Source organism: Diaphorina citri, unplaced genomic scaffold (assembly GCF_000475195.1).
Source record: "Diaphorina citri unplaced genomic scaffold, Diaci psyllid genome assembly version 1.1 scaffold408, whole genome shotgun sequence".
Classification (NCBI taxonomy): domain Eukaryota; kingdom Metazoa; phylum Arthropoda; class Insecta; order Hemiptera; family Psyllidae; genus Diaphorina; species Diaphorina citri.
The window spans coordinates 47,195-73,718 of NW_007377843.1; the positions used below are offsets into that span (position 1 = coordinate 47,195).

General features: G+C 40.4%; 1 protein-coding gene and 1 non-coding gene across 2 annotated transcripts in view; both read right to left on the reverse strand.

Moving 5' to 3' along the window:
• Positions 1-26,524, reverse strand: part of LOC113467125 — an 81,412-nt gene that overhangs the window by 34,185 nt on the left and 20,703 nt on the right. The window contains exons 2-5 of the mRNA XM_026823119.1: positions 13,639-13,854; positions 4,604-4,740; positions 3,651-3,818; positions 2,600-2,744 (exon numbers count right to left, since the gene is read on the reverse strand). Of these exons, the coding sequence (XP_026678920.1) occupies positions 2,600-2,744; positions 3,651-3,818; positions 4,604-4,740; positions 13,639-13,849 (661 nt within the window). The 5' untranslated portion in view covers positions 13,850-13,854. The remainder of the gene's footprint in view (positions 1-2,599; positions 2,745-3,650; positions 3,819-4,603; positions 4,741-13,638; positions 13,855-26,524) is intronic.
• Positions 20,025-20,096, reverse strand: Trnaa-ggc. Its single transcript has one exon. It is a non-coding gene; the product is annotated as a tRNA-Ala (tRNA).

A 26,524-nucleotide genomic window follows, 5' to 3' on the forward strand; every position in this document is an offset into this window, starting at 1 on the left:
TTTAAATTTCTATTTAGTTCCATTTTGTATGTTTGCTTACTTCGGGTTGAGCTTGCTTTATTAGATTTCCGTCTCTTTCCTTCCATCTTTTTTCTTTTTTAATCATTTTCTTCAAATCCTTCATGTCCTCTAACCTTTTTCGTCTTCTCTTCTTCTTCTCCTCTTCCTTCCTCTTCTCCTTCTTCTTCTTCTTCTTCTTCTTCTTCTTTTTCTTCTCCTCCTTCTCCTTCTCCTTCTTCTTCTCCTTCTTCTTCTTCTCCTTCTCCTTCTGCTTTCTTCTCCTCCTTCTCCTTCTCCTTCTTCTTCTCCTTCTTCTTCTTCTCCTTCTCCTTCTGCTCCTTCTTCTTCTTCTTCCTCCTTCTTCTTCTTTCTCATTAAGATCTTACCCTCTTACACCCCCTCCTTTCTCTTTTATTCCTTTTTCCTTTCACTCTCCTTTTCCTCGTCATCCTTAATATCTTTCTTATCCTTTTCCTCCTTCTCCTTCTTTTTCTCCTCTTCCTCCTCTTTTTTACCTTTCTTCTTTTCTTCTTTTTTGTTCCTATAACCTTTCCTTTGATAATATTTCGCCTCCTCCTCTTCCATCGTCTCATTCTCCTCTTTCTCCTCCTTCAAGACACCTCTTTTTCTCTCTCTCTCCCTCTTTCTCTCTCTCCTCCCCTCTCTTTCTCTCTATCTATCTCTCTCCTCCCGTCTCCCTCTCTCTCTCTCTTCCTATTTAAACTTTTCTCATAACTTTCACGAGAGGTCTCATCAAAGACTTCCATCAGCATCATCGTATTTCGATTAGTTTCCTTACAGAATTAGATGAGATTTTCTCCCCTCCTCCCTCTTCTTCTTCTTCTTCTTCTCCTACTCCTCCTAATATTCTTCTTTTTCTTCTTCCTCTTTCTCTTCTCCTTCGCTTTCTTTGTCCTCTTTTTCTTCCTTTTTGCTTTCTTCTTCTTTTTCTTAATCCCTTTTCGTCTTCTTCTTCATTTATGGCCGCCGAGGTATGGAACTTTATCCTCAATATAATTTGAGAATTTGACCACAATAATAGTAGTAGCCTACTGCTGGAGTAAAGGGACTTTTGTCTTCCAGAAACAGTTTAGACAGTAATATGACAGTCATACTCGTATTGTATTGATCAGGGATGGTTTTATATAAGTGTCTTCCAGAAACAGTTTAGACAGTAATATGACAGTCATACTCGTATTGTATTGATCAGGGATGGTTTTATATAAGGGGATATTAGAGAAAGAAAATGTACTGATCAGGGGTGGTTTTAAAACACACGGACCCCTATAAACGGGAAAATGTGACTTGTATCTTGTATCCTACTGGTCTGCTCCCTGTTTAAGGCCCCCCAGTCAGACAGCAGTTATAGGCAGGTACCAGTGTTGTTGTTCTCAAATTCTTTGTGGTAAAGCGGAGCTTTTTTTCACAACTTTTGTGGATATCACAACATTACGAAGTGCCTCCTTTGCAATCAATTTCCATATTTCAAGAATCTTTTTACACTAGTAATGTCGCCACTGGTCGCTACTCGATTAAAGTAGCTACTCGACTAAAGTAGCTACTCATTTGTCCTCACGAGGCTGAGTGCACCCCGAACTCCAAGCACAGAACCTAAAAAAAACCTCGGCCCCGCCGGGAATCGAACCCGGGGCTTCTGCGTGCAAGCCTAGTGTAATACCCACTCGGCCACGGAGGTTGCTAGGTAGGTACAGTGACTTTTAAGACCTTAAAAAATCCCTGCTGTATTTTCTCCGGAAATATTTCATCCCTTTTCATTCTCGTTTTTCTCCACATTAGTTTTCTTCGGAGAAAGATTCGCCTCTTCCTTTTCTAATTTGGGAAAAAACTGGAACATGGCCGCGAGCGATTTTGATTGTTTTGCATTCCTTATTTTCTTCTCTGTCTTTTCTTTGTCTTTCGGTATATTTTCATCTCCCTCTTATTCTCTTTTCCCTTCCCTACATCTCTCTCTCTCTTTCTTTCTCCCTAATTCCTTTTCGGTCTTTTGTTTATCTTTCAGGATATTTTTATCTCCCTCTAACTCTCTCCATTTTGGCTCTCTTTCTTCCTCTATCTCTCTTAATATTTATCTCCCTCCCCTTAACTTCATTCCTCTCACTTTTTCAGATCTCCAGCTCTATCTCTCCCTCCCTCTTTCTCTCTCCCTCTCTCTCGTTCTCTTCCATTATCTCTGTCTCAATTTTAATTCGAGCGATTTCCTCATTTTATTAGGGGTCATTTCCGAATACTGAAATGGACATTGGACAAAATGGTGGAACAAGGACAACTGTGAAGAGAAGGGAGGGAGAGAGAGATGGAGACAAATTGAGATAGAGAGAGAGAGAGAGATGGAGACAAATTGAGATAGAGAGAGAGAGATGGAGAGGAGAGAAAGAGAGATAAGAATTTCAAGAAGAAGAACTTGAGGAAGAAAGGAGGAAGGAAAAAAAATAGGGGAAGGAGAAAAAGGAGGGGAAGGGGAGGAAGAAGAAAACGATTGAAGAAGAAAGGAAGATGAAGGAGGAGGGAAAGATAAAACGAAAAGAGGGACTTTTCAGTCTGATTCTAGCAGGATAAACAGGATATATTCTATTCTAACCTGTTGATTCTGAGGCACCGTGTTCCTGCAGACTTTCCCCATATCGCACGACGGCACTGGATTTGTTGAGCATCTTATAGCCGATCTTGAAGTCGAAATTGTACACGCTGTTGTCTTTGGACAGTTTGAACAGGCGAACAGTGACCTGAGAAATAGAATAGAATTGAATTAGATTAGGAATTGAATTGATTATACTATAGAATTAGAATTGAATATAATAATATAATATAATAATAATAGTGCTCAATTATACTGCTCGCATAGGACAGTCACCCGATAAGGCTGCCGGCACCCTAGTTTTTTTCCCAGTGAAGAGAGGAGAAAGTCAGCCGTTCCGAGAACGAGCCTTATCTGTTTAGGATAAAGTTCAGCCAGCCTAGTTAGCTTGGAGGGTAGCACGCCTGCTTAGTAAGCGCTAGGTTGTGGGTTCGGTTACCGCACGGGGCTAAATTTATCCTCGACAGATAAATTTCGTTTTAGGAAAAGCTGGTTTTCTTCTATCCTGTCCTCATTCTCCTTTCGATTGGGGGGTGCTGAGACCTCCATAGTTACAGTTGCCTATATCAAACCTCTTGGAAAAAAGTTTTGGTATTAAATAAAATGTACAAGAAACAAAACAAAAAAAAAAGTTAAATACTTTATAGAAAACAACAGATGGTGTGTGTTGAAATGAAAACTCGAACCCTTTGCCAGAAAATGTTCTCGAATTAGTTCAATCTGCTGAAAGCTGAAATGCAATAGCTGAAACTCTGTCTCTCCCTCCCCTTCAATCACACCATGTTTTTGAGGAAAGAAGAGGAAGAGTTCAGAATTTCCATGAGACTGTATTCTGAAGATTGTAGGCCAAAATTTTCCAAAGTTTCGCCAGCGGCGTCGCTGGCCCCGAATCGGCTTTATGAGATTGCGGCTCCCGAAGGTAAGGTTAGTAGCCACCCCTGTTCTATTCTGTACCTATTTGACCACATACATGAGACCTTGTTTAGACTGCGGGAGTAAAGGGACTTCAGTCTCATTTCGGCAGTAGAAATAGGGTTCTATTCTATGTACTCACTTTGAGGCTGTGGGTCTCGCTAAAGTAGTTCACCGGGGACCATGACGTACCGCACCAGGCGCCTCCAACGTGCGGCCTGTCTATCTCCGATATCTGCATATCGCCGTCCGGACAGCCGTCGTGCGTGAACGACAGAAAGCGGCCCAGTGTGAAGCTTTCGAACGAGAGCTGGGGGCAGAGCGAAAAATGGAAAGCTTTAGGCCAGGCACTCACTATGAGGTAGACCTGACAGGTACACCTGATCAGGTCTGAATGTCAGGTCTACCTGATACTTGATGAGCACACACTTTATCAGGTAGACCTGACAGGTACACCTGATCAGGTCCGAATGTCAGGTCTACCTGATACTTAATGAGCACACACTTTATCAGGTAGACCTGGTAAATACGGCTGAAAAGGTCGGCCTCTCAGGTCTAGCTGATAGTGAGTGGCCGGTCTTACAGAAGTTTTTTTTTTTTTTTTTTTTGTAACAATTTGTTATATTACTTTTCTAAAGTACTTATGACAGAAACAGTTTAGAAAGGGGGAGAGAGCTTAGATACTTTAAGAACTAGGGCAGCCGAAATATGGGCGGAGCTTCTTTACAGGGACTAATTTTATTGGTGGGGGGCGGAGCTTATATCAAAAGACTCAAGAGACTAATTTTATTGGTTGGGGGCGGAGCTTAATAAGAGGCAGAACTTATGCATGAGAGCTTCTGTCTGGAAAAATAAGTACTTATGTAAATTATAAAAGTTTTAATAAGATTAAGTGTATTCCTGATTCTAAAAAATTCTCGCAAAAAGTACTGATATCTTCCAAAACAACATTCTTGTAAGAATGGAACGCCAATTATTGTCAGCTCGTCATAAAGTTTAATAAAAAAAAAGAGATGTTATTACTCTAAAGGGGTGGAGTTCGTGCAAGTGGGAGGAGCTAAAGGGGGGAGGGGCTAAAAAAGGGGTGGGACTTACCTGTATCAGATCACCCAAAGATCCTCCCGAGGCGGTGAAAATGAGGTGACAGATGAACGGAAGTTTCTCCTGTTTGGGCCGATGTAGTTCCACCTCGTACGTAGTGCCCACCTCCCCATAATAGGTGCGATTGCATGCTGTATTAGCCAATCAAAAGAGAGGGGTGTGTCAAGGAGGCGTGGCCAACCAATCAAAATAGGGTGTGTCAGGAAGGTGTGGCCAACCAGTCAAAACAGAGGGGTGTGTCAAGGTTTCGTCAACCAATCAAAACAGGGGTTGTGTGTCAAGAAGGTGTGACCAATCAAAACAGGAGGTGGGCGTGACACAGTGACCAATTGGAAGAGAGAAGAAGAGTGGGTGTGGCCCGAGACGACCAATCACGGAAACAGAAAGAAGAGAGAGAAAAAATAGAGGTGAGTTTATTATTACATTTATTAGGGAGAGAAAAAGGTGTGTTTCATTTTTAATAACACTTATGGTGGATTTCACCAATGACTTAATGAGAGATTTCACTAATGGGAGAATATTCAATGATCCAAACAGGAGTTTTCAATGATCCAAAGAGGAGCTTTTAATGATCCAAAAGGGAGTTTTCATTGATCCAAAAATAATAAGTTTTTTAAAAAATCATTTTTGGATCACTAAAAATTCTCCCATTAGCGAAATCTCACATCAAGTCATTGGTTAAATCCACCATAAACTGTTTAACTGTTCTACAACAACTGTGATGGTAACCATTTAATTTACAATCTAAAATAAACAAGGTAAGTAAGTAAATAAAATCCTAAATAAATAAAATAAAAGTGAATAACCCTTTTTTAATTACAGGTCGTCACTTTGAAACCCCATGGATTGCAGTTCTCACAGAAGAATTTAGAGCAAATATTGTAAATAATATCTCTAAGATTCTAACCTGGATCTGGTAAAGTTAGAAAAGATAATATTGACTTGAAGATTAACTTACTTAAATTAAAAAAAAAGTAGATATAGGAATCTAGAGATATAGCATAGAGCTATAGATATTATTTAAACTTCTATGAATCAATTGAAAAAATCGCAGCATTGGAAAATACATAATATACTTAGGTGGCAGTAGGTACATAGATAAATAAATAATTAATATACCTAGCATTTCATTTTGAATAAAAAGCGAAAAATGAGAGCAGAAAACTTTCGGAAAAAAAAAAGTAAAAAAGCAGTAATGGAAAATAGTAATAATAAACAACCTGAGCTCATATTTCAAGTAAAAAATAACAATTGTTGGGGAGTTTTCATGTTATTAAAAAATAATAGTAATAATAATAAAAAGGTAGGTAGAGAAAAAGGAGGGGAAGGGGAGGAAGAAGAAAACGATTGAAGAAGAAAGGAAGATGAAGGAGGAGGGAAAGATAAAACGAAAAGAGGGAGGAGGAGAAAAGAAAAAGAGTTCAGAGGAATACTAATGGAAGTTTTCAGAGAGAAAAGGAGAGGGAGAGGGAAAAAAGGGGAAAAGGAAGAGAGAGAAAGAGATAAAAGGATAGGATTACAAAGCAATAAGAAAAAGAGAGAAGACGAAGAAGAATAAGAGGAGAAGGACAGAAGATTAATAGAGAGTAATAAAGGATAAAAACTAATTTTATTTTCGAAACGGAGAGAGAGAGAGAGAGGAGGAGGAGGAGGGGAAAAGGAAAGAGATACAAAGGTAATAATAGATGATGAACGGAGAGAGAGAAGGAGGGGATATGGAAGGAGAAAGAGAGGGAGAGAGACAGTCTATTTGTTAATGTGATCAACTCTTTTTGTCTCATTTTTTCGTTTGTCTCTCTCTCTCTCTCTCTCTCTCTCTCTCTCTCTCTCTCTCTCTCTCTCTCTCTAACATAATAATAAAAAGGTAGGTAGGTACCGGGCAAGTTTATGACATTCGGGCTGCAACTGACAGTTAATTTAACTGTTGTGCCAAATTTCCCCTTACTTTCTCCGTCTATTATCTCTCATTTCTCGCTCGTTCTCTCCCTTTCTGTTTCTGGAGGGAAAATTCAGAAGAAAATAAGAAATATATCTAGAGTAGACATATCAAAAAGCCTAGTTTTCAGAACGATTTTTCTCAAAAAGTGGAAAAGTGTTCCTAAAGGTGACATTCCAGATTCCAATCATAGCGACCGCTTCCTAAGCTGACGTTACATAGCGGCACGATTTATAACCAGTCGCTCCGAGAGCAGTATGGTAGCGAGTACTTCATGTGTTTCCAGATTGTTTTTTTTTTTTTTTTTTTTTTTTTTTTTTTTTTTTTAGGGGTTTGAAAGAAAACACTGTAACTCACCTACCTACTTACTGAGGTTTTTTTTAGAGGTTTGATGGGGGGAATGGTAACTAGGTACTGAGGTCTTTTTTAAAGAGGTTTGATGGAGGGAAACTGTAACTGAGGTCTTTTTTAAAGAGGTTTAATAGAGGTAACTGTGACTGCTGAGGTCTTATCGTCCCGAAAGCAAAGAGAGAATGAAGACGGGATAGGAAAAAGCTAGTCGCTCCGAGAACGAACCTTATCTGTTTAGGATGTAATCCGAATCTGGGCGGGAAACGAACTCGCGGCCTAGCGCGGCCTAGACAAGGCAGACGCACTACCCTCCAAACTAGCTAGGCTGGCGAAATCAGTTCATGATCCTGGGCCTTGGCATTAAGATTCAAGAAAAGGTAGAAATACATAGGTACTCCAACAGGGGGGACGCATTGTCTTGTCCCTTGTAAGAAGAATAGAAAAGAGTAGTTAAGTACCTATACTTTGTTTATCCTGCCCGAACAGGACTAAAAAGTCCCTTTACCCCAGCAGTCTAAACAAGGTCTCGCTTTTAATAGCTACTCGTCCTTTAATATTTTAGGCCTTTACAATGGCGGAACAATGAAGAGATGATATTTATTTTGCTGAAGAAGAAGGGTATGGAGAAACGGAGGGAGAGGGAGGAGGGGAAAGGGGGATTGAAGGGGATAGCAGAAAGGAGGGAAGGGAGAATAATGTAAGAGGAGAGGAGGAGGAGAATAAGGAGGAGAGGGAGGAGTACAAGGAGCAGTAGGGAGGAGAAAGAGAGTGGAGAAAGGATGACAAGAAGAAAGAAGAGAGTATGTGGGGAGGAATGAGTATAAGGAGGAGGGAGGGAAGAAGGAAAAGATGGAAGAAGAGGGAAAGAGGGAGAGAAAAGTGAAGAAGAGTTCACCACTTTTCCCTAAGGAGGGGGGAGAGTTCAGAAGGTAGGAAGGAAGGGGAGAAGGAAAAGAGGAGGAGGGGAAAAGGAGAGGGAGGGAGAAAAAGGAGGGGGACATTTACACCAAAGTTTATTCTAGCATTTAGTCTCCCCTGGGTGAGTTTTGTTTTAAAACTATAATATTTTCGACCTATTAAAAAGTCCTTCTTTCCTCCACAATTCCATCTTCTCTCTCTCCCATTCCCTCCCTTACTTTCTATCGTCCTTTCTCTCCCTCCCTTTCGTCCCCTTTCCCTCTCTTTCTAACAGTTAATCCTGTATAACTACTTTTCATTTTGTTTTAATATTATGATCCTTCCTAACATCCCTCTCTCTCTTTCCTTATGATTTCATAATTTCCACTCTTTCTCTTTCCAATTCTCTTTCACTCCCTGTCTTCTTCTCTTTCTATCTCCTTCATCGTTAATCCTGTATTCCCTTCATTTAATATTAGGTATGCTATCTTCCATCTCCCTTTCTCTCTGCCTTCTTTCTTTCTCCCCCTTCTCTTTCTCTCCCTCATTCTGTCTAAATTTTCATCAATTTCTCGCTCTCATCTCTCTCTCTCTCTCTCTCTCTCTCTCATAGTCTCATCTATCGTTTTAAATTTCAAACAATGGAATTTCTGAACGAGAGAGTGAGAGAAAGAGAGTGTTTGTTCTATTTTAAAACATCCGTTCACGAATTACACACCCATCCCTGTACACATCACGAATCACACCCGTTTGCCCGCAATATCCGCCATTATGCCATGAAACGCTTCCATTTTATTCACGAAATCTACCTCATCCCTATGTTCCTCTCTCTTTCCCTCTCTCCCTCTCTCTCTCTCTCTCTCTCTCTCTCTTCCCCTTACTTTCCTTCTATTATCTCTCATTTCTCGCTCGTTCTCTCCCTTTCTGTTTCTCTCTCTATCTCTCTCTCTCCCCTTTTTCCTTCCGCACATTTTCTCTCTCGATTTTACACCCTCTTTCTCTCTCTCTCTTTCTTTCTCTCTCTCTCTCTCTCTCTCTCTCCCTATTCTCCCTCTACGCTGTCAGCACATTATTGAATTTTCATTAATGGGGGATTCCAGATTCCAATCATAGCGGATTAGGGGAGAGGAATGAGTATAAGGAGGAGGGAGGGAAGAAGGAAAAGATGGAAGAAGAGGGAAAGAGGGAGAGAAAAGTGAAGAAGAGTTCACCACTTTTCCCTAAGGAGGGGGAAGAGTTCAGAAGGTAGGAAGGAAGGGGAGAAGGAAAAGAGAAGGATGGGAAAAAGGAGAGGGAGGGAGAAAAAGGAGAGGGACATTTACACCAAAGTTTATTCTAGCATTTAGTCTCCCCTGGGTGAGTTTTGTTTTAAAACTATAATATTTTCGACCTATTAAAAAGTCCTTCTTTCCTCCACAATTCTATCTTTCCCTCTCTCCCTCATTCCCTCCCTTATTTTCTATCGTCCTTTCTCTCCCTCCCTTTCGTCCCCTTTCCCTCTCTTTCTAACAGTTAATCCTGTATAACTACTTTTCATTTTGTTTTAATATTATGATCCTTCCTTACATCCCTCTCTCCCTTTCTTTATGATCTTAAAATTTCTTCTCTTTCCCTTTTTCTCTCTCTCTCACTTCCTGTCTCTCTCTCTCTCTTTCTCTCTCTCTCTTCTCTCTATCCGTTTCCCTGTCTTTAAAATTTCATAATGTCTTCTCTTTCCAATTCTCTTTTACTCCTGATCTCCCTCTCTTTCTATCTTCTTCATCGTTAATCCTGTATTCCCTTCATTTAATATTAGGTATGCTATCTTCCTTCTCCCTCTCTCTCTCTCTCTGTCTCTCCTCTCTTTCTCTATCTCCCTCGTTCTGTCTAAATTTTCATCAATTTCTCGCTCTCATCTCTCTCTCTCTCCCTCTCTCTCATAGTCTCATCCATCGTTTTAAATTTCAAACAATGGAATTTCTGAACGAGAGAGTGAGAGAAAGAGAGAGAGAGTGTTTGTTCTATTTTAAAACATCCGTTCACGAATTACACACCCATCCCTGTACACATCACGAATCACACCCGTTTGCCCGCAATATCTGCCATTATGCCATGAAACGCTTCCATTTTATTCACGAAATCTACCTCATCCCTATGTTCCTCTCTCTTTCTTTCTCTCCCTCTCCCTTTTTCCCTCTCTCTCTCTCTCTCTCTCTCTCTCTTCCCCTTACTTTCTCCGTCTATTATCTCTCATTTCTCGCTCGTTCTCTCCCTTTCTGTTTCTATCTATCTCTCTCTCCCCTTTTTCCTTCCGCACATTTTCTCTCCCGATTTTACACCCTCTTTCTCTCTCTCTCTCTTTCTCTCTCCCTCTCTCTCTCTCTCTCTCTCTCTCTCTCTCTCTCTCTCTCTCTCTCTCTCTCTCTCTATCTCTTTGTCTTTCTCCCTCTCTCTTTTCCTTGTACTATAGGTACCTTTGCCTCTATCTCTCTCTTGTCACAAATTGTTCACTTAACTTCTGCAGCATTTTCCACCATACCACTAACAATACCTACTACGAGTATTCAGCAGTTTTCCACCGTATCTTTCCAATACAATACTACCTGCGTTTTCCGAACAGTCAAATTTTCCTTTCCCCAATTTAGTTGCGATCGCCTTTTCTTCAAGATCATTAAACCTAATATAGGGAAATGGAACTCTTTAGTCTTTTTCGAGTAGGATAAACAAGATAGTTCCAGGTCCTACCTTGAGGAGGCCCCAAGAATGGGATCAGATAAACCCCCCCTCCCCCCTAAAACGGCCCTGAGAATGAATGCCAAATTGACGACTTGTCACTTTGTTGAAAAATTGTAAACATGACACTACCTTGTGTGACGCTCCGCGCCAATTTCGAATAGAGCAATTTCAAACTGTCTTTGAAAGCTTTCTTTTTGAAAAATAAATATGGAAAATTAGGTTCATTATTTATTTTGCCAGTTGCGAAAACTTCAAATCTTGACAATTTCCATACATAATCCTGTCACTCTAAGACATAGCCTAAAGAAAACGAAAGAAAAAAAAATTCTCATTACCTATCTCAGATTCTCAGATATCTCAGCAGCTCAGAAAATTATTAGATTTCATCTCGAAATTTTTTGTAAACAGCTGATTCTCCCCTTGTCCCCTGGTGTTAAAAAAAAAAAGAAGAAAAAGAAAATGTAAATTAAATTACCTACTAAAAATAAATTCGGATTCAAATTTTGGAAAGAACATCTAATAATCTAATAGAAAAGAAAAAGAATGGAATAGGTACCTAATGGAAAGTAAACAAAAGAGATGATACAATTTTCAAATTATGGGAATTCACTCAAGCAGATTTTGGGAGCAGAAAAATATTAGGGGAAAAGTACCCGATCCTGGGAATCCTTAAAGCGCCTAAAAGGAAAAAAAAGGAGTTCTTTTCCTCAGTTTTACAGTTGACTCAAACGCTCAGGAGTCTTGGGTCATCGTGACCATTCTCAAGAATGGCACAAACCCATACAAATCTGCTAATGGTCATAGAATACCATGGAGACTACGCAATGGATGCCACTCAATCCTGTAGTGAAAGTCACCGTCTAAAGGTCCGTTCCCACTTGTCGTTCGGAGAAAAAAAAATCGGATGAAACTCACGAGTGAGAACGGACCTTAAGAGACAAACATGTCATTGTCTTGCTAGCTGTAGTCTACATTCTACAATGTCTACAAAAGCTACAATGTCTAGCTCATACCTCGAATAATGTCTAGTTCAGGGGTTTCCAACTTCCATGTGTATGCGGGCCACATGCTACATTGGAAAGTACTCCGCGGGTCACATAGCACATAGGTATGTACATTGGGGAGCATTTTAGGACCCCCCCCCACAACTTTTCAGAAATGCAGTCCGATGCGGTATTTTGAGCACCGCAGGCGAAATTTTTCAAAAAATGTTCTCCTAATTTTTTACATTTAGGTTTGTACGAAACCAAAAAAGCTTTCCGGGCCACGAAAATGGTCTGGCGGGCCACATGTGGCCCGCGGGCCGCTAGTTGGAAACCCCTGGTCTAGTTGTCTAGCTACAAGCTAGAGTAGCTAGCTTATTTGTTTCTGCTGTTGTCTTTCGCAATTGTACACAACGTCGGGATTGTCGGGTCGGGAAGTCGGGAGAAGAAAATAAATACGGAATACTCCATTTAGTTTTTTTTTTTTTTCTTCCAGATAAAAAGGTAGGTAGGTACCGGGCAAGTTTATGACATTCGGGCTGCAACTGACAGTTAATTTAACTGTTGTGCCAAATTTGGTGCTCCAAATTATAATGTCAGCTTGAGAATATGAATCACTGTTTTCGTTGTATGTAAGTTTAGGTAGAGTGGAACGCTAAAAACTAAGTTGTAAATGGAAAAATTTAATAAATAGGTAAATAAATTAATTGAATTAAAAATATAGAAGAAGGAGGAGGAGACGAAGAAGAAGAAAAAGAAGAAGGAGGAGGAGGAGGAAAAGCAGAAGAAGAAAGCTGAATGCTTGTTGAACCAATAAATTTAATAATTTCGGATTTCGGGAAATGGGTACAGACAGTAGGGTTCTAAAGTCCAAAAAAATTATAACAATAAACTTCCGAAACTCAAAATTCAAGTGCTCAAATGTTCAATTTTCGAGGACAAAAAAAGTTCAAAAAAGTGATTAAATTGCTTTCCAGGGTTCACACATTGCAGTTTTCTCTACAAGTGGAGACTTCTTGATCGAATACAAAATTAATTTGTTAGTAAAGTTTTGCACGTACGAAAATCTTTCTTTTGTTTACTCGGACCTTGAAAAAAAAGGTCACGAACAAAATATATAAAAAAAAATAACAAAAAACAAAGTGCGACAATGTTTGTTAGTGCATAAAAACGTGGAATGAATAATCCGGCTTTGTCTTTGTTAGATGCAATTTTAGTGTGCAGTGCAGTTGTGAAGGACAAAATATCTGCATTGTTACAAGAACTTTTGGCTCCTCGTTTTATGTCCAAGTTCAAGAGTATGTTCATGAATTTAAAATAGGTACATGTTTTACAGATACGCATAGGTACCTTGGTAGGTATACCTACCTACCTACCTATTGTTTTTTTTTTTTTTTTTTTTTTTTTTTTTTTTTTTACAGAAATAACACGATATGTCCCAGATGGTACATCCGGATACCAACCACGCTCAACGTTGCTTACCTTGATCTGCACAAGACCGCGCTCCTCACAATAATACCCTCCGAGTTTCTCGAGCAACTCAAACGTCGAGGAAGAGATGTGTATTTTGAATGCTTCCCCCGAGCTTTCCATTCGGGAAGCTGTGTTCACCGTGTCCCCGAATAGACAGTATCGCGGCATTTTGAGACCAACAACACCAGCTACGCACGGACCTGGAATTTAGAATTGGAAATGTCGTTTCATGGGGGCACGGTGGTAACGCATTTCCTTGCCATACAGAAGGTCCCGAGTGCGATTCCCACGATTGACATGAATATTAGCACTGGGTTTTTCGATTTTTTTTTTTTTTTTTTTTTTTTTTTTAAGAGGTTTGACAGAGAGAACTGTAACTGCTATGGTCCTTCGTCCCGAAATCGAAGAGAGAAGGAAGACAGGATAGGAGAAAGCCAACCGTTCCGAGAACGAACATTATCCCATCAGGATAAAATCCACCCCGGGCGGGAATCGAACCCGCGGCCTAGCGCTTACAAGGCAGACGTACTACCAACTAAGCTAACTAGGCTGGCCAGATTGTTTTAAAATGTCAGTTGTGTGGAGTAAATTTAACGGTCACGCGATCTGGGTTGCCATGATCGGAATGCCACCTTTAGATGTGACGAACACTAGTCGTACAAAGCGACACTCACGCGTGCAGTATCGCGGCTCGTCCGACTTATCCCCACAGTCGTCCAGCGAGTTGCAATACTTGGTGATCGGGACACATCGGCCATTGTCGCACGCGAACTCGGAGGCCTTGCAGGAGGCCGAAGGTGAATCGCTCATATTCCAGCAGGAGTGAATTTTGAGGAGGAGCACACAGTAGAGCAGATGCTGGCCGTAGGTCCGCTTCACCACCATTGTTCCTGGAACAGAGGGGAATAATATTTTAGATGTTATTATTATTATTTATATTTTTTAGATGTTTGGTAGAAGGAACTGTAAGAAAAAAGAGGAGAAGGAGGAGGTGAAAAAGAATAGGAAGAAAGAGTGGCATAAGAAGTAGAAAGAGGAGGAGGAGGAGAAAAGGAGGAGGAGAAGAAAAAGAGGGAAAAGTGGAATAAGAAGTAGAAAGATGAGGAAGAGGAGGAGGAGAAGAAGAAGGAGAAATAGAAGAAGAAGAGCAAAAAGGAGGAGGAGGAGAAGGACGAGAAGAAGAAGAAGAAGGAGAAATAGAAGAAGAGCAAAAAGGAGGAGGAGAAGAAGAAGAAGAAGAAGGCTGAGAATACGAAGGAGAAATGGAAGAAGAAGACGACTACATTTAGGGGTACATATAAGTCTCCGAGGCTTGGGCCCCTTGGGACTCCCCCTAAATAATGCCCTGGTTTCAAAATTTTGACTACCTAATAAAAAGGGTAGTAAAATTTGAAAGCTCGCTTTTAATAGCTACTCGTCCTTTAATATTTTAGGCCTTTACAATGGCGGAACAATGAAGAGATGATATTTATTTTGCTGAAGAAGAAGGGTATGGAGAAACGGAGGGAGAGGGAGGAGGGGAAAGGGGGATTGAAGGGGATAGCAGAAAGGAGGGAAGGGAGAAGAATGTATGAGGAGAGGAGGAGGAGGAGAGGGGAGGAGTACAAGGAGCAGTAGGGAGGAGAAAGAGAGTGGAGAAAGGATGACAAGAAGAAAGAAGAGAGTATGTGGGGAGGAATGAGTATAAGGAGGAGGGAGGGAAGAAGGAAAAGATGGAAGAAGAGGGAAAGAGGGAGAGAAAAGTGAAGAAGAGTTCACCACTTTTCCCTAAGGAGGGGGGAGAGTTCAGAAGGTAGGAAGGAAGGGGAGAAGGAAAAGAGGAGGAGGGGAAAAGGAGAGGGAGGGAGAAAAAGGAGAGGGACATTTACACCAAAGTTTATTCTAGCATTTAGTCTCCCCTGGGTGAGTTTTGTTTTAAAACTATAATATTTTCGACCTATTAAAAAGTCCTTCTTTCCTCCACAATTCTATCTTTCCCTCTCTCCCTCATTCCCTCCCTTATTTTCTATCGTCCTTTCTCTCCCTCCCTTTCGTCCCCTTTCCCTCTCTTTCTAACAGTTAATCCTGTATAACTACTTTTCATTTTGTTTCATCTTCTCTCTCTCCCATTCCCTCCCTTACTTTCTATCGTCCTTTCTCTCCCTCCCTTTCGTCCCCTTTCCCTCTCTTTCTAACAGTTAATCCTGTATAACTACTTTTCATTTTGTTTGAAATGATAGCTAGAAGACAAAAAAGGTAGGTAAAAGAAAAAAAAAAGTTGGTAATACATGGCAAAAAAAATTGGACCGATTGCAATACTTCCATTACTAGTATAGCTCGCTATACTGTAGTAATAGAAAGTAAAAATGGTAAGGGAATTAAAAAATCTACTTAGGTGCACATTTTCGTCTTTTTCTCTCCCGAGACACTGTTTTTTTGGGCACGGTGCCAAATTCTGGGTCAAGCTTAACTTTCGGGAGTAACGTGGAGAAAATGGGAGGTAGGAACGTACCTATACCCGCTCGAGATAGGGAGGTATACCTACTTGAGATAGGGAGGTATACATACTCTAGGTAGGTATACCTACTCGTATTTGAAACGTAATGGAGTTTTTTGTGCCAAGTGCAAGTAGGTAGCCCTACCTACTTATCTATCTTCGCCAATGTAAAAAAAAGCTTGTTTAGCTTGGAGGGTAGTATCACACCTTTCTTGTAAGCGCTAGGTCACAGATGAGGTTCGTTCTAGGAACGGCTGGCTTTCTCCTATTCTGTCTTCCTTCTCTTCGATTTCGGGACGGTACGACCTTAGCAGGTACAGTTCCCTCTATCAAACCTGCTGAAAGAAAAGAAAAAGAAAGTAAAAAATCCACTGATTTCAGTTTAGACATTTTTTTAATATGTAACTAAGCAAGGTCTTTTGTGATACCCTTTTTGTATATCCATAAAATAAACGAGACCTTGTTTAGGGGTAAAGGGACTTTTTAGTCTCATTCGAACAGGATAAACAAGGTATTCCATTCTACACAGTGCTAAACTGTACCTTCATTAAGCCCATGGTGTATTGGTGAGCCCATTTTCCTGTTCCCTCCCATAACCTATTTGCCCCCACATTCCCTGTTTCCCCTCCACATTTGCGCCTCGTTAACCTCTATTTGCCCCACCATGCCCTATTTGCCCCCTAGAGTCTATTAACATCAATTTCCATTTTATGAAAATCCCATTTTGACGAGTAGGGTATAACTGGTCAGATAATATTTTGTTTCATGTTTACTCGCCCTGGTTAGTAAGCTTATACAGGGCCAGCCTAGTTAGTGAGCTCATACAGGGCCAGCCTATAGTTAGTAAGCTTATACAGGGCCAGCCTAGTTAGTGAGCTCATACAGGGCCAGCCTATAGTTAGTAAGCTTATACAGGGCCAGCCTAGTTAGAAAGCTTATACAGGGCCAGCCCTGGTTAGTGAGCTTATACAGGGCCAGCCTTAGTTAGTAAGCTTATACAGGGCCAGCCCTGGTTAGTAAGCTTATACAGGGCCAGCCTTAGTTAGTAAGCTTATACAGGGCCAGCCCTAGTTAGTAAGCTTATACAGGGCCAGCCTTAGTTAGTAAGCTTATACAGGGCCAGCCTATAGTTAGTAAGCTTATACAGGGCCAGCCTATAGTTAGTAAGCTTATACGGCCAGCCTATTCATTAATGGGGGATAATTTGATCAGACTTTAGGAGATTAGGGGAAAGAATTAGAGGGGAGAGAAAGAGGAAGAAGGAAGAGTAAGAGGAGAGGAGGAGGACAGAGGGTATAGGAAAGGAGAAAGGGAGAGAAGGAGAGATGGGAGAACAGGAGAAGAAAGGGAAGAATGCAGGGTTGGAGAGTAGAGAAGGAGAGAGGACAAGAAGGGGGAGGGGAAGAGGGGAGAGAAGACGTGAGGGTAGGAAGAAGAAGAAGAAGAAGAAGAGGGGAGGGCTGAAGGGCGGGGATGACTAGAGAAGAGTAGAGGGAGGGTATAGGAGAGGGAGAAAGGAAGGAGAAGAGCGTAAAGAAGAGAGAAGGAGAAGAGGGGAGAGCTGAAGGGCGGGGATGACTAGAGAAGAGTAGAGGGAGGGTATAGGAGAGGGGAGAAAGGAAGGAGAAGAGCGTAAAGAAGAGAGAAGGAGAAGAGGGGAGAGCTGAAGGGTGGGAATGACCAGAGAAGAGAAGAGGGAGGGTATAGGAGAGGGAGAAAGGGAGGAGATGGGAGGAAAAAGAGAAGAGAAAATAAAGAGGGAGAAGAAGAGGGGAGGGCGGGGTTGTCATTTCGTAATTAGGGACACCACTGTGGCACGTGTTGCCAAGTGTTGCAACAATGATAAGAGCATCTATTTTTCATAATTAGTGGAGACGCGGTTCCGTCCGTTAAATTTAGTGGGGAAGTAGTTATGACCGTCCTCTACGCTGTCAGCACATTATTGAATTTTCAATAATGAGGGATAATTTGATCAGACTTTAGGAGATTAGGGGAAAGAATTAGAGGGGAGAGAAAGAGGAAGAAGGAAGAGTAAAAGAGGGGAGGAGGAGGACACAGGGTATAGGAAAGGGAGAGAAGGAGAGAGGGGAGAACAGAGAACAGGAGAAGAAAGGGAAGAGTGCAGGGTTGGAGAGTAGAGAAGGAGAGAGGAGAAGAAGGGGGAGGGGAAGAGAGAATAAAAGGGGGAGAAGAGAAGAAAGGGAGGAGAAGGAGAAGAGGAGAGGGCTGAAGGGTGGGGATAACTAGACAAAAAGGAGGGTATAGAAGATTGAGAAAGGAAGGAGAAGAGGGAAAAAAAGAGGGAGGGGAGAGGAGGAGAAGAGGGGAGGGCGGGGTTGTCTTTTCGTAATTAGGGACACCACTGTGGCACGTGTTGCCAAATGTTGCAACAATGAAGAGTGTCCTGATAATTTTGATAACGGTGTTGAGTAGGTTGGGTTGAAATAAAAATTTGGTTTGTGTTACCTTTTTTTATCTGTGAACCAAAGGTAACTTTCGAATTTAACACTTGGCTTTTTTTTTCAAGTTTAACTAGGAATTCTATATTATTTTGGATTTAACTTGTTACTTGTTTGTTTGTTTGTTTGTTTGTTTAGAGGGAAATAGATAGGTAGATATTAGAGTTCCATCAATGAAACGTGAAACTCTTATAAGAAAAGGGACCCCCTTCCCACAGAGCCTCCTAACAGACTAATACTTGAAAAATCCTATTTACGTGTTCCTGGTAAAAAGTTGATATATAGGTCGACTAGGTTTGGATAAGTCCTTCTATGGGGACTTACAGACAGACAGACAGACGACACCGAAGCGAATACAATAGCCCGTCCCTTATACCTTTTGTTATTGCTATCGTAATAATAAAGGAAGGACGGGCTGAAAATCTAAGGTACGTAGGGAATGTATATCAAGAGATCTATGCATCTATGGTGCATTGGTGCATACCTTATTTTCTATTATATATTTAGTCAATCCCATTAGTCTTCTTCTAGCTAGGAAGGAAGGAAGGTACACAATATTTTTTCTATTCATATCTACGACCATCTCCACAAAACACGTTGACAAATGTTCCCATGTGGATTCAAAATGGCCGCTCCACATGAAACATGTCATCCAAACTGGCCGAGTCATTTGTCAACAGAAACATGATGTGTTTCCCTGGTAATAATAATGATGGGATGAAATATACAGGATGAATTGATAAAATGGGACCTTTTTTAATTTCCGTTACCACAATAATTATGCAATGTAATGTAAATGCAGTTTCTTTGTGTTATTATGTCACAACTTTGGTGCTCACTGCAGCATTGTAGGATTTTCCCAATTTATGACCGTTAGGTTAGGTTTGTAGTGGATTTAGTGGTAATTTTGATAGCGGTATTGACGGCGTCGCGTCGGTTGGGTTGAAATGAAAATTTGGTTTGTGTTAGCTTTTTATTTTCCTTATCTTTTACTTTCCTTATAGGAAGGAAAGTAATGTAATCGGGTCAAATTTTCGATGGTCAGTTTTTAGTGCCAAAACACGTTTTGAGGTCCCTTGTCTGTCTGTCTGTCTGTCTGCAAACAAAATATCTCGAGAACGGTAAGAGCTAGAGACTTGAAATTTGGTATGTAGCTGTCAAATGTGACAAGGATTTTGGTTGAGATAGGTGCTGCGGTTGGGGGTATTTGGACGCCTTTTTTGGCGGTTTCAAGCTATATCCACTAAACGGTTAGACATATTGTAAAAAGTAATTTAAAAGAACACTCAAATAAGCATCATTTAATAGGATAAGGAAAGTCGTGTAATGTTCACACCAGATTTTTTTATCTGTGAACCAAAGGTAACTTTCTAGGGAACACTGCCAATGGGCTCGTCGTTAGATGAGATGTTTTATAATATATTGAGTTGATTGTTTTAAATACATATTTTAAAAAAGGTACGTAGGGATGTAGGGAATTTATATCTAGAGATCTATGCATCTATGTACAATTGTACAATGTACATAACTTATTTTCTATTATATTTTTTGTCAATCCCATTAGTCTTCCCCTCTCTAGAAAGGAAAGAAGGTAGACAATATTTTTTTTTTCTATTCATATCTACGACCATCTCCACACAACACGTTGACAAATGTTCCCATGTGGATTCAAAATGGCCGCTACACATGAAACATGTCATCCAAACTGGCCGAGTCATTTGTCAACAGAAACATGATGTGTTTCCCTGGTAATAATAATGATGGGATGAAATAGGATACAGGATGAATTGATAAAATGGGACCTTTTTTGATTTCCGTTACCATAATATGTAATGTAAATGCAGTTTCTTTGTGTTATTATATCACAACTTTGGTGCTCACTGCAGCATTGTAGGATTTTCCCAATATCTCAATAATCCTAAAATCCAATGTTTACCTACCATGCTGGCACCGGTCGCTATGCGCATTTATATGCCATAGCTACTCATTTTCCTCGTTTACCTACCATGCTGGCACCGGTCGCTATGCGCATTTATATGTCATAGCTACTCATTTTCCTCAGGAGGCTCAGTGGGCCCCGCAACAGCCAGCCACAGAATCAATCATTTGCAAGATACAAATTTCTTGACCCCGCCGGGAATCGAACCCGGGTCTCCCGCGTGCCAGGCGAGCGCAGTGACCACTACGCCATGGGAGCTGACTACCACAATAATGTAGGGGGAACCCATACAAGGTAATGAGAAAGTTTTGAAAACGGTCCAAAAAAATCTAATGGTGCGTTTCCAATCTGCATTTACAGATCAGTAGTAGGTATGATCTGTTTCCATTTTTTATGTTTTCTAATTGTGATACCTATTTTTGTTGAACCACCCTGCATTATAACAATAAAATTATTATTAATGTACACGTTTTTCCCGTGTGTTGAATATTGTAATACCTAATTTTGTAATGTTGAAATATTTCTAATTTGTAATATTTTGTAATGGTTGAATACTGTAATTTGGTAGTTTGTAATACATATTGTAATTTGTAATACATATTTTGTAATGGCGGAATATCGTGGGAAAATTATGACTTTGGTAACATTTGGTTATGTTACTCAAGTGCGTTTTCTCCCACTTTAGTGTCAGGAAGGGTATTCAGCTAAAAAGAGGTTTCCTTTGCTTAACTTCAGTAAATCAGAAGGAGAAGAATAAGAAGAAGAAGAAGAAGAAGAAGAAGAAGAAGAAGAAGAAGAAGAAGAAGAAGAAGAAGAAGAAGAAGAAGATAGAGAGAGAGAAAGAAGCAAAGAAAATGGGGAGTTAAAAGAGAGAGAAAGGAAACAGAAAAGAGTGAAGAAAAAAGGAGATACCAAATTACCAAAGAGAGAGGGAGAGAGAAATTAGATTTAGCTTTTTCCAAGTGTTCTAAATCTAAATTTCACACCACCTCTTTTCATATCTCTCCTACCTACCCTATCCTTCTCCTTTTCCCTCCTCCTCCTCCTCCTCCTCGCTCTTCCACCTACTCCCTCCCTTCTTTTCCTCCACATCTTTCCCTTCTTCTCTCCTCCGCCCCTTTTCTACTCCTCTTTCTCTTATTCCTTCTCTCCTTCTCTTCCTTTCTCGTCTCGTCTCTCTTCTTCTCCTCCTCCTCCTCCTCCTCATTTAACACTCTACCTCATTGTTATTTAATCCACTTTCCTTTGGTACACAAAGGAACTGTTTACATTGCGAAACTGATTTAACACTCTACCTCATTGTTATTTAATCCACTTTCCTTTGGTACACAAAGGAACTGTTTACATTGCGAAACTGAGTGTGAAGAGAAGAAGACTGATAACCCTACCTCGTCGACAGGATGTCTCAAAAGTTCTTCTATTTTGCAAAATGGAAATGAAGCTACAGTGTGTGCCAAAAGTTCAGATTCGCAGTTTGTAAAATAGTTATTATTTTACTCTATGGCACGTAAATGATAAAACTAACTGAGAAGGAACGGAGGAAAAAATAGAAGGGATATAGAAAGAATGAGAGAGGAGGAAGGATAAAAAAAGGAGAGAGAGAAAGAACGGAGAGAGAAGAAAGAGAGGAAGAGAAAAATGAAGAGGAGGTGATATAGAAAGAATAGTATGTCTCAAAAGTTCTTCTATTTCACAAAATGTAAATGAAGCTACAGTGTGTGCCAAAAGTTCTGTTTCACAGTTTGTGAAATAAATAACACTGTATGGCCCGTAAATGATACAACTAACTGAGAAGGAACGGAGGAAAAAATAGAAGGGATATAGAAAGAATGAGAGAGGAGGAAGGATAAAAAAAAGGAGAGAGAGAGAGAAAGAACGGAGAGAGAAGAAAGAGAGGAAGAGAAAAATGAAGAGGAGGTGATATAGAAAGAATAGAGAGAAAGAAGGAGAGAGAAGAGGAAGAGAGAAGGAAGAAAAAATAAAAAGAGAGAAGAGAGAGAGAGAATGAAGGGAGAGAGAGAGAAAAAAAGAAGGAAAAGAAAAGGGAGGGGATAGAAAGAGAAGAGAGAGGAAAAGGTGACCCCCATTATTTGCTCACATATGCTGAAAAATAAGAGGAAGAGAGAAGGAAGAAAAAATAAAAAGAGAGAAGAGAGAGAGAAGGAAGACAAAGAGAATGAAGGGAGAGAGAGAGAGAAAAAAAGAAGGAAAAGAAAAGGGAGGGGATAGAAAGAGAAGAGAGAGGAAGAGGTGACCCCCATTATTTGCTCACATATGCTGAAAAATTAAGCTTGAAAAATTCAGCCATGCATATCGAAAGCTCCGCCATAATTATTTAACTGTGGCAAAAAGTGTTGTACGAAGCGATTTCTATGTATAATTTCAAACTACAGCAAAAAGCTGTTCTTATTTTAATAATAATAGGTATGTACAAACTCCCTATGGGGAGCGTCTGCCTTGTAAGCGCTAGGCTGCAGGTTCGATTCCCGCCCGGGGCGGATTTTATCCTGATGGAATAATGTTCGTTCTCGAAACGGCTGGCTTTCTTCTATCCTGTCTTCCTTTGTACAAACTCCCTACGGGGAGTGTCTGCCTTGTAAGCGCTAGACCGCAGGTTCGATTACCGCCCGGGGCGGATTTTATCCTGATCGAATAATGTTCGTTCTCGGAACGGCTGGCTTTCTTCTATCTTGTCTTCCTTCTCTCTTCGATTTCGGGACGATAAGACCATAGCAGTTACAGTTCCCTCTGTCAAACCTCTTAAACGATAGATTGAAGATTCTGTAACTCTGTAACTTTATCATTTCAACCTACCTACCTAAACCTCTTAAAAAAAATAAAAAAATCTAATGTTGCAAGTTACAATGTTTCGCCTTGTAAGGGACCATATTCCCTACTATCCCATATTCCCGTTGCTTCTCTCTCTCTCTCTCTCTCTCACTGTTCCCTGTATCTCTTTCTCTCACTTAGACAGGATTATTCTCTCAAAAATTTCCCACATCCCTTCTCTCTCCTTCCTTTTTATCTCCCTCTCTCTCACTCTCTTTCATCTCCCCCCTCACTGTCTGCCTTTTCTTTACATCGCTCTCTCTCTCTCTCTTTTCTTTGCCCTTTGTCTGTCTATTGTACTTTTGCCTCTTAAATCGATATTTACAGCTCTAGTTACTCCCTTCTCTCTCTTTCTTCTCTTCGATTCGGGACGATAAGACCTTAGCAGTTACAATTCCCTCTGTCTAACCTCTTAAACGATAGATTGAAGATTCTGTAACTCTGTAACTTTATCATTTCAACCTACCTACCTAAACCTCTTGAAAAAAAAATCTAATGTTGCAAGTTACAATGTTTCGCCTTGTAAGGGACCATATTCCCTAACTATCCCATATTCCCGTTGCTTCTCTCTCTCTCTCACTGTCCCCTGTATCTCTTTCTCTCACTTAGACAGGATTATTCTCTCAAAAATTTCCCACATCCCTTCTCTCTCCTTCCTTTTTATCTCCCTCTCTCTCACTCTCTTTCATCTCCCCCCTCACTGTCTGCCTTTTCTTTACATCACGCTCTCTCTCTCTCTCTCTCCCTCTTTTCTTTGCCCTTTGTCTGTCTATTGTACTTTTGCCTCTTAAATCGATATTTACAGCTCTAGTTACTCCCTTCTCTCTCTCTCTCTCTCTCTCTCTTTCTCTCCTCTTACTCTCCCTATCTTGCCTCTCTCTTGGTTTAGATATTTCCTGTCTCTTCTATCTCTTTCTGTACCTTCTCTTTCTTCTATCTCTTTCCATCTTCACTTCCTTCTTTATGGCTCTAGTCTTTTTCTTCTTCTTCTTCTTTGTCTTCCTTCCTCTTCCTCCCCTTTGTTTTTCTTTTTCTATAGTGTTATACCTACTTCCTTCTCCTCCTCCTCCTCCTCCTTTATATTCTTCTTCCTCCTCTTTGTTTTCTTCGTTCCCTCTAACTCTTCTCCTCTCTCATTTGGGTCGGAATTTATCTCACTTCTCCTCTGCCTCTAATTTTCTTTTCGGGCAATCTATCATTACCCCTTCTTCTTTCTCTCTTTCCTCCCCTCTTTCTCTCTCCCCCTCCCTCTTTCTCTCTCTTCCTCTCTCTCTCTCCTCCCTCCTCTTTCTCCATCTCTTTCTCTCTCTTTATTCTCCGTCTCTCTTTAACTTCTCGCCTTCTCTCTCTTTCTTTCCTCTCTCACAATGTCTCCCTTTTCTATCCCTCTTTCCATTCTCTTTCTTTCCCTCTCTTTTTATCTCCACACTGTTATTTACCTTTTTGGTCGGATGCTTTGTCCTTATTTTTATTTCATTTTCTCTCTCTCTCTCTCTCTCTCAATCTTTCTCTATCTCTCTCTTGTTCTGCTTTTCTCTGTCTTGCTTTGTGTACCTTTCTGCCATTTTTATTTATTTATTTTTTCTCTAAATTTAATAATAATGAGCTCAAGAGCTTAGAGGAAATCCTGAGGGAGATAGAGATAGAAAGAGAGAAAGCCTGCGAGAGAGAGAGAAAGAGAGAGGGATTTATGGAAAGATATAGAGAGTAATCAAGAGAGAGAGAGAGAGAGCCTCATCTAAAAGTAATCTCTTTTTGTGGTGAAGCTGGAAGTCTTTTTCCAATTTTTGTGGAGGGTACTTCAAGTTAATTTCGTGTTTTCAACTTTTTTGACTGTTTCTGCTCATGCGCAGAATAAAGAGGGGGGCCCAAAAGAACGGCATTAAGAAAGAGAAAGAACAAGATTAAAGGCAAGAAACAGAAGAAGAAAAAAAGGAAGACTGAGAAAGATAGAAAGAGAGAGATATAGCGAAAGATAGAAAGAGAGATAGAGAAAGAGATAGATAGAAAGAAAGATAGAAAGAGAGAGAGGGAGAGAGAGAGAGAGAGAGAGAGGTATGTTGTTTTATTGATGGGTGAATGTCATATATTTTTGAGTAGCAAACGTAAAATTTGTTTACAAAATAATGAGATTAAATTTTGGAACTTATTTGAGTGATGAGAGAAAGAGAGTGAGATAGAGAGGGTATAGGGAGGTATACCCGCTCGAGATAGGGAGGTATACATACTCTAGGTAGGTATACCTACTCGTATTTGAAACGTAATGGATTTTTTTGTGCTAAGTGCAAGTAGGTAGCCCTACCTACTTATCTATCTTCGCTTAACAATGTAAAAAAGCTTGTTTAGCTTGGAGGGTACCTAGTATCACACCTTTCTTGTAAGCGCTAGATCACAGATGAGGTTCGTTCTCGGAACGGCTGGCTTTTTCCTATCCTGTCTTCCTTCTCTTCGATTTAGGGACGGTACGACCTTAGCAGGTACAGTTCCCTCTGTCAAACCTGCTGAAAGAAAAGAAAAAGAAAGTAAAAAATCCACTGGTTTCAGTTTAGACATTTTTTTAATATGTAACTAAGCAAGGTCTTTTGTAATAGGTACCCTTTTTGTATACCCATAAAATACACGAGACCTTGTTTAGGGGTAAAGGGACTTTTTAGTCTCATTCGAGCAGGATAAACAAGGTATATTCTATTCTACACAGTGCTAAACTGTACATTCATTAATCTTATCAGCCCATGGTGTATTGGTGAGCCCATTTTCCTGTTCCCTCCCATAACCTATTTGCCCCCACATTCCCTGTTTCCCCTCCACATTTGCCCCTCATTAACCTCTATTTGCCCCACCATGCCCTATTTGCCCCTAGAGTCTATTAACATCAATTTCCATTTTGTGAAAACCCCATTTTGACGAGTAGGGTATAACTGGTCAGATAATATTTTGTTTCATGTTTACTCGCCCTAGTTAGAAAGCTTATACAGGGCCAGCCTATTGTTAGTAAACTTATACAGGGCCAGCCTATAGTTAGTAAGCTTATACAGGGCCAGCCTAGTTAGTGAGCTTATACAGGGCCAGCCTATCTGGCGGAGGGAACTTTTTTGACTATTTATGCTCAATGCGCAGAATAACGAGGGGGCCCAAAAAAAACGGCATTAAGAAAGAGAAAGAACAAGATTAAAGGCAAGAAACAGAAGAAGAAGAAAAAGGAAGGATGAGAAAGAGATAGAGAGACAGGGAGAGGGAGAGAGAGAAAAAGAGAGAGGGAGAGAGAGAAAAAGAGAGAGAGGGAGAGAGAGAAAGAGATAGATAGAGAGAAAGATAGAAAGAGAGAGAGGGAGAGAGAGAGATAGATAGAGAGAAAGATAGAAAGAGAGAGAGGGAGAGAGAGAGATAGATAGAGAGAAAGAAGGTGTGTTGTTTTATTGATGGGTGAATGTCATGCATTTTTGAGTAGCGAACGTAAAATTTGTTTACAAAATAATGAGATTAAATTTTGGAACTTACTTGAGTGATGAGAGAAAGAGAGTGAGATGGGGAGAGTATACCCAAGTATAAGAGGGACAGAGAGAGGTATAAAGAGAGGGAGGTTTGTGTGAGAGAGAGAAGGAGAGTGAGAAAGTGGAAAAGAGAGAGAGAAAAAAACAGCGAGGAACTTATTTGAGTGACGAGAGAGAAAAAGATAGAGGGAGAGAGAAAGAGAGCGAAACGAAGTTTTTATTTAATAAAATAAAGTTTTAATGCTTCTCAAATCCTACTATATTCATATAAAGGTTATAGGAGGGAGAGAGAGAGAGAGGGAAGGAAAGGAGAGAGAGAGAAGAAGAAAAGGAAAAGGGGGAGAGAGAGGGGAGACAAGAAAAGGG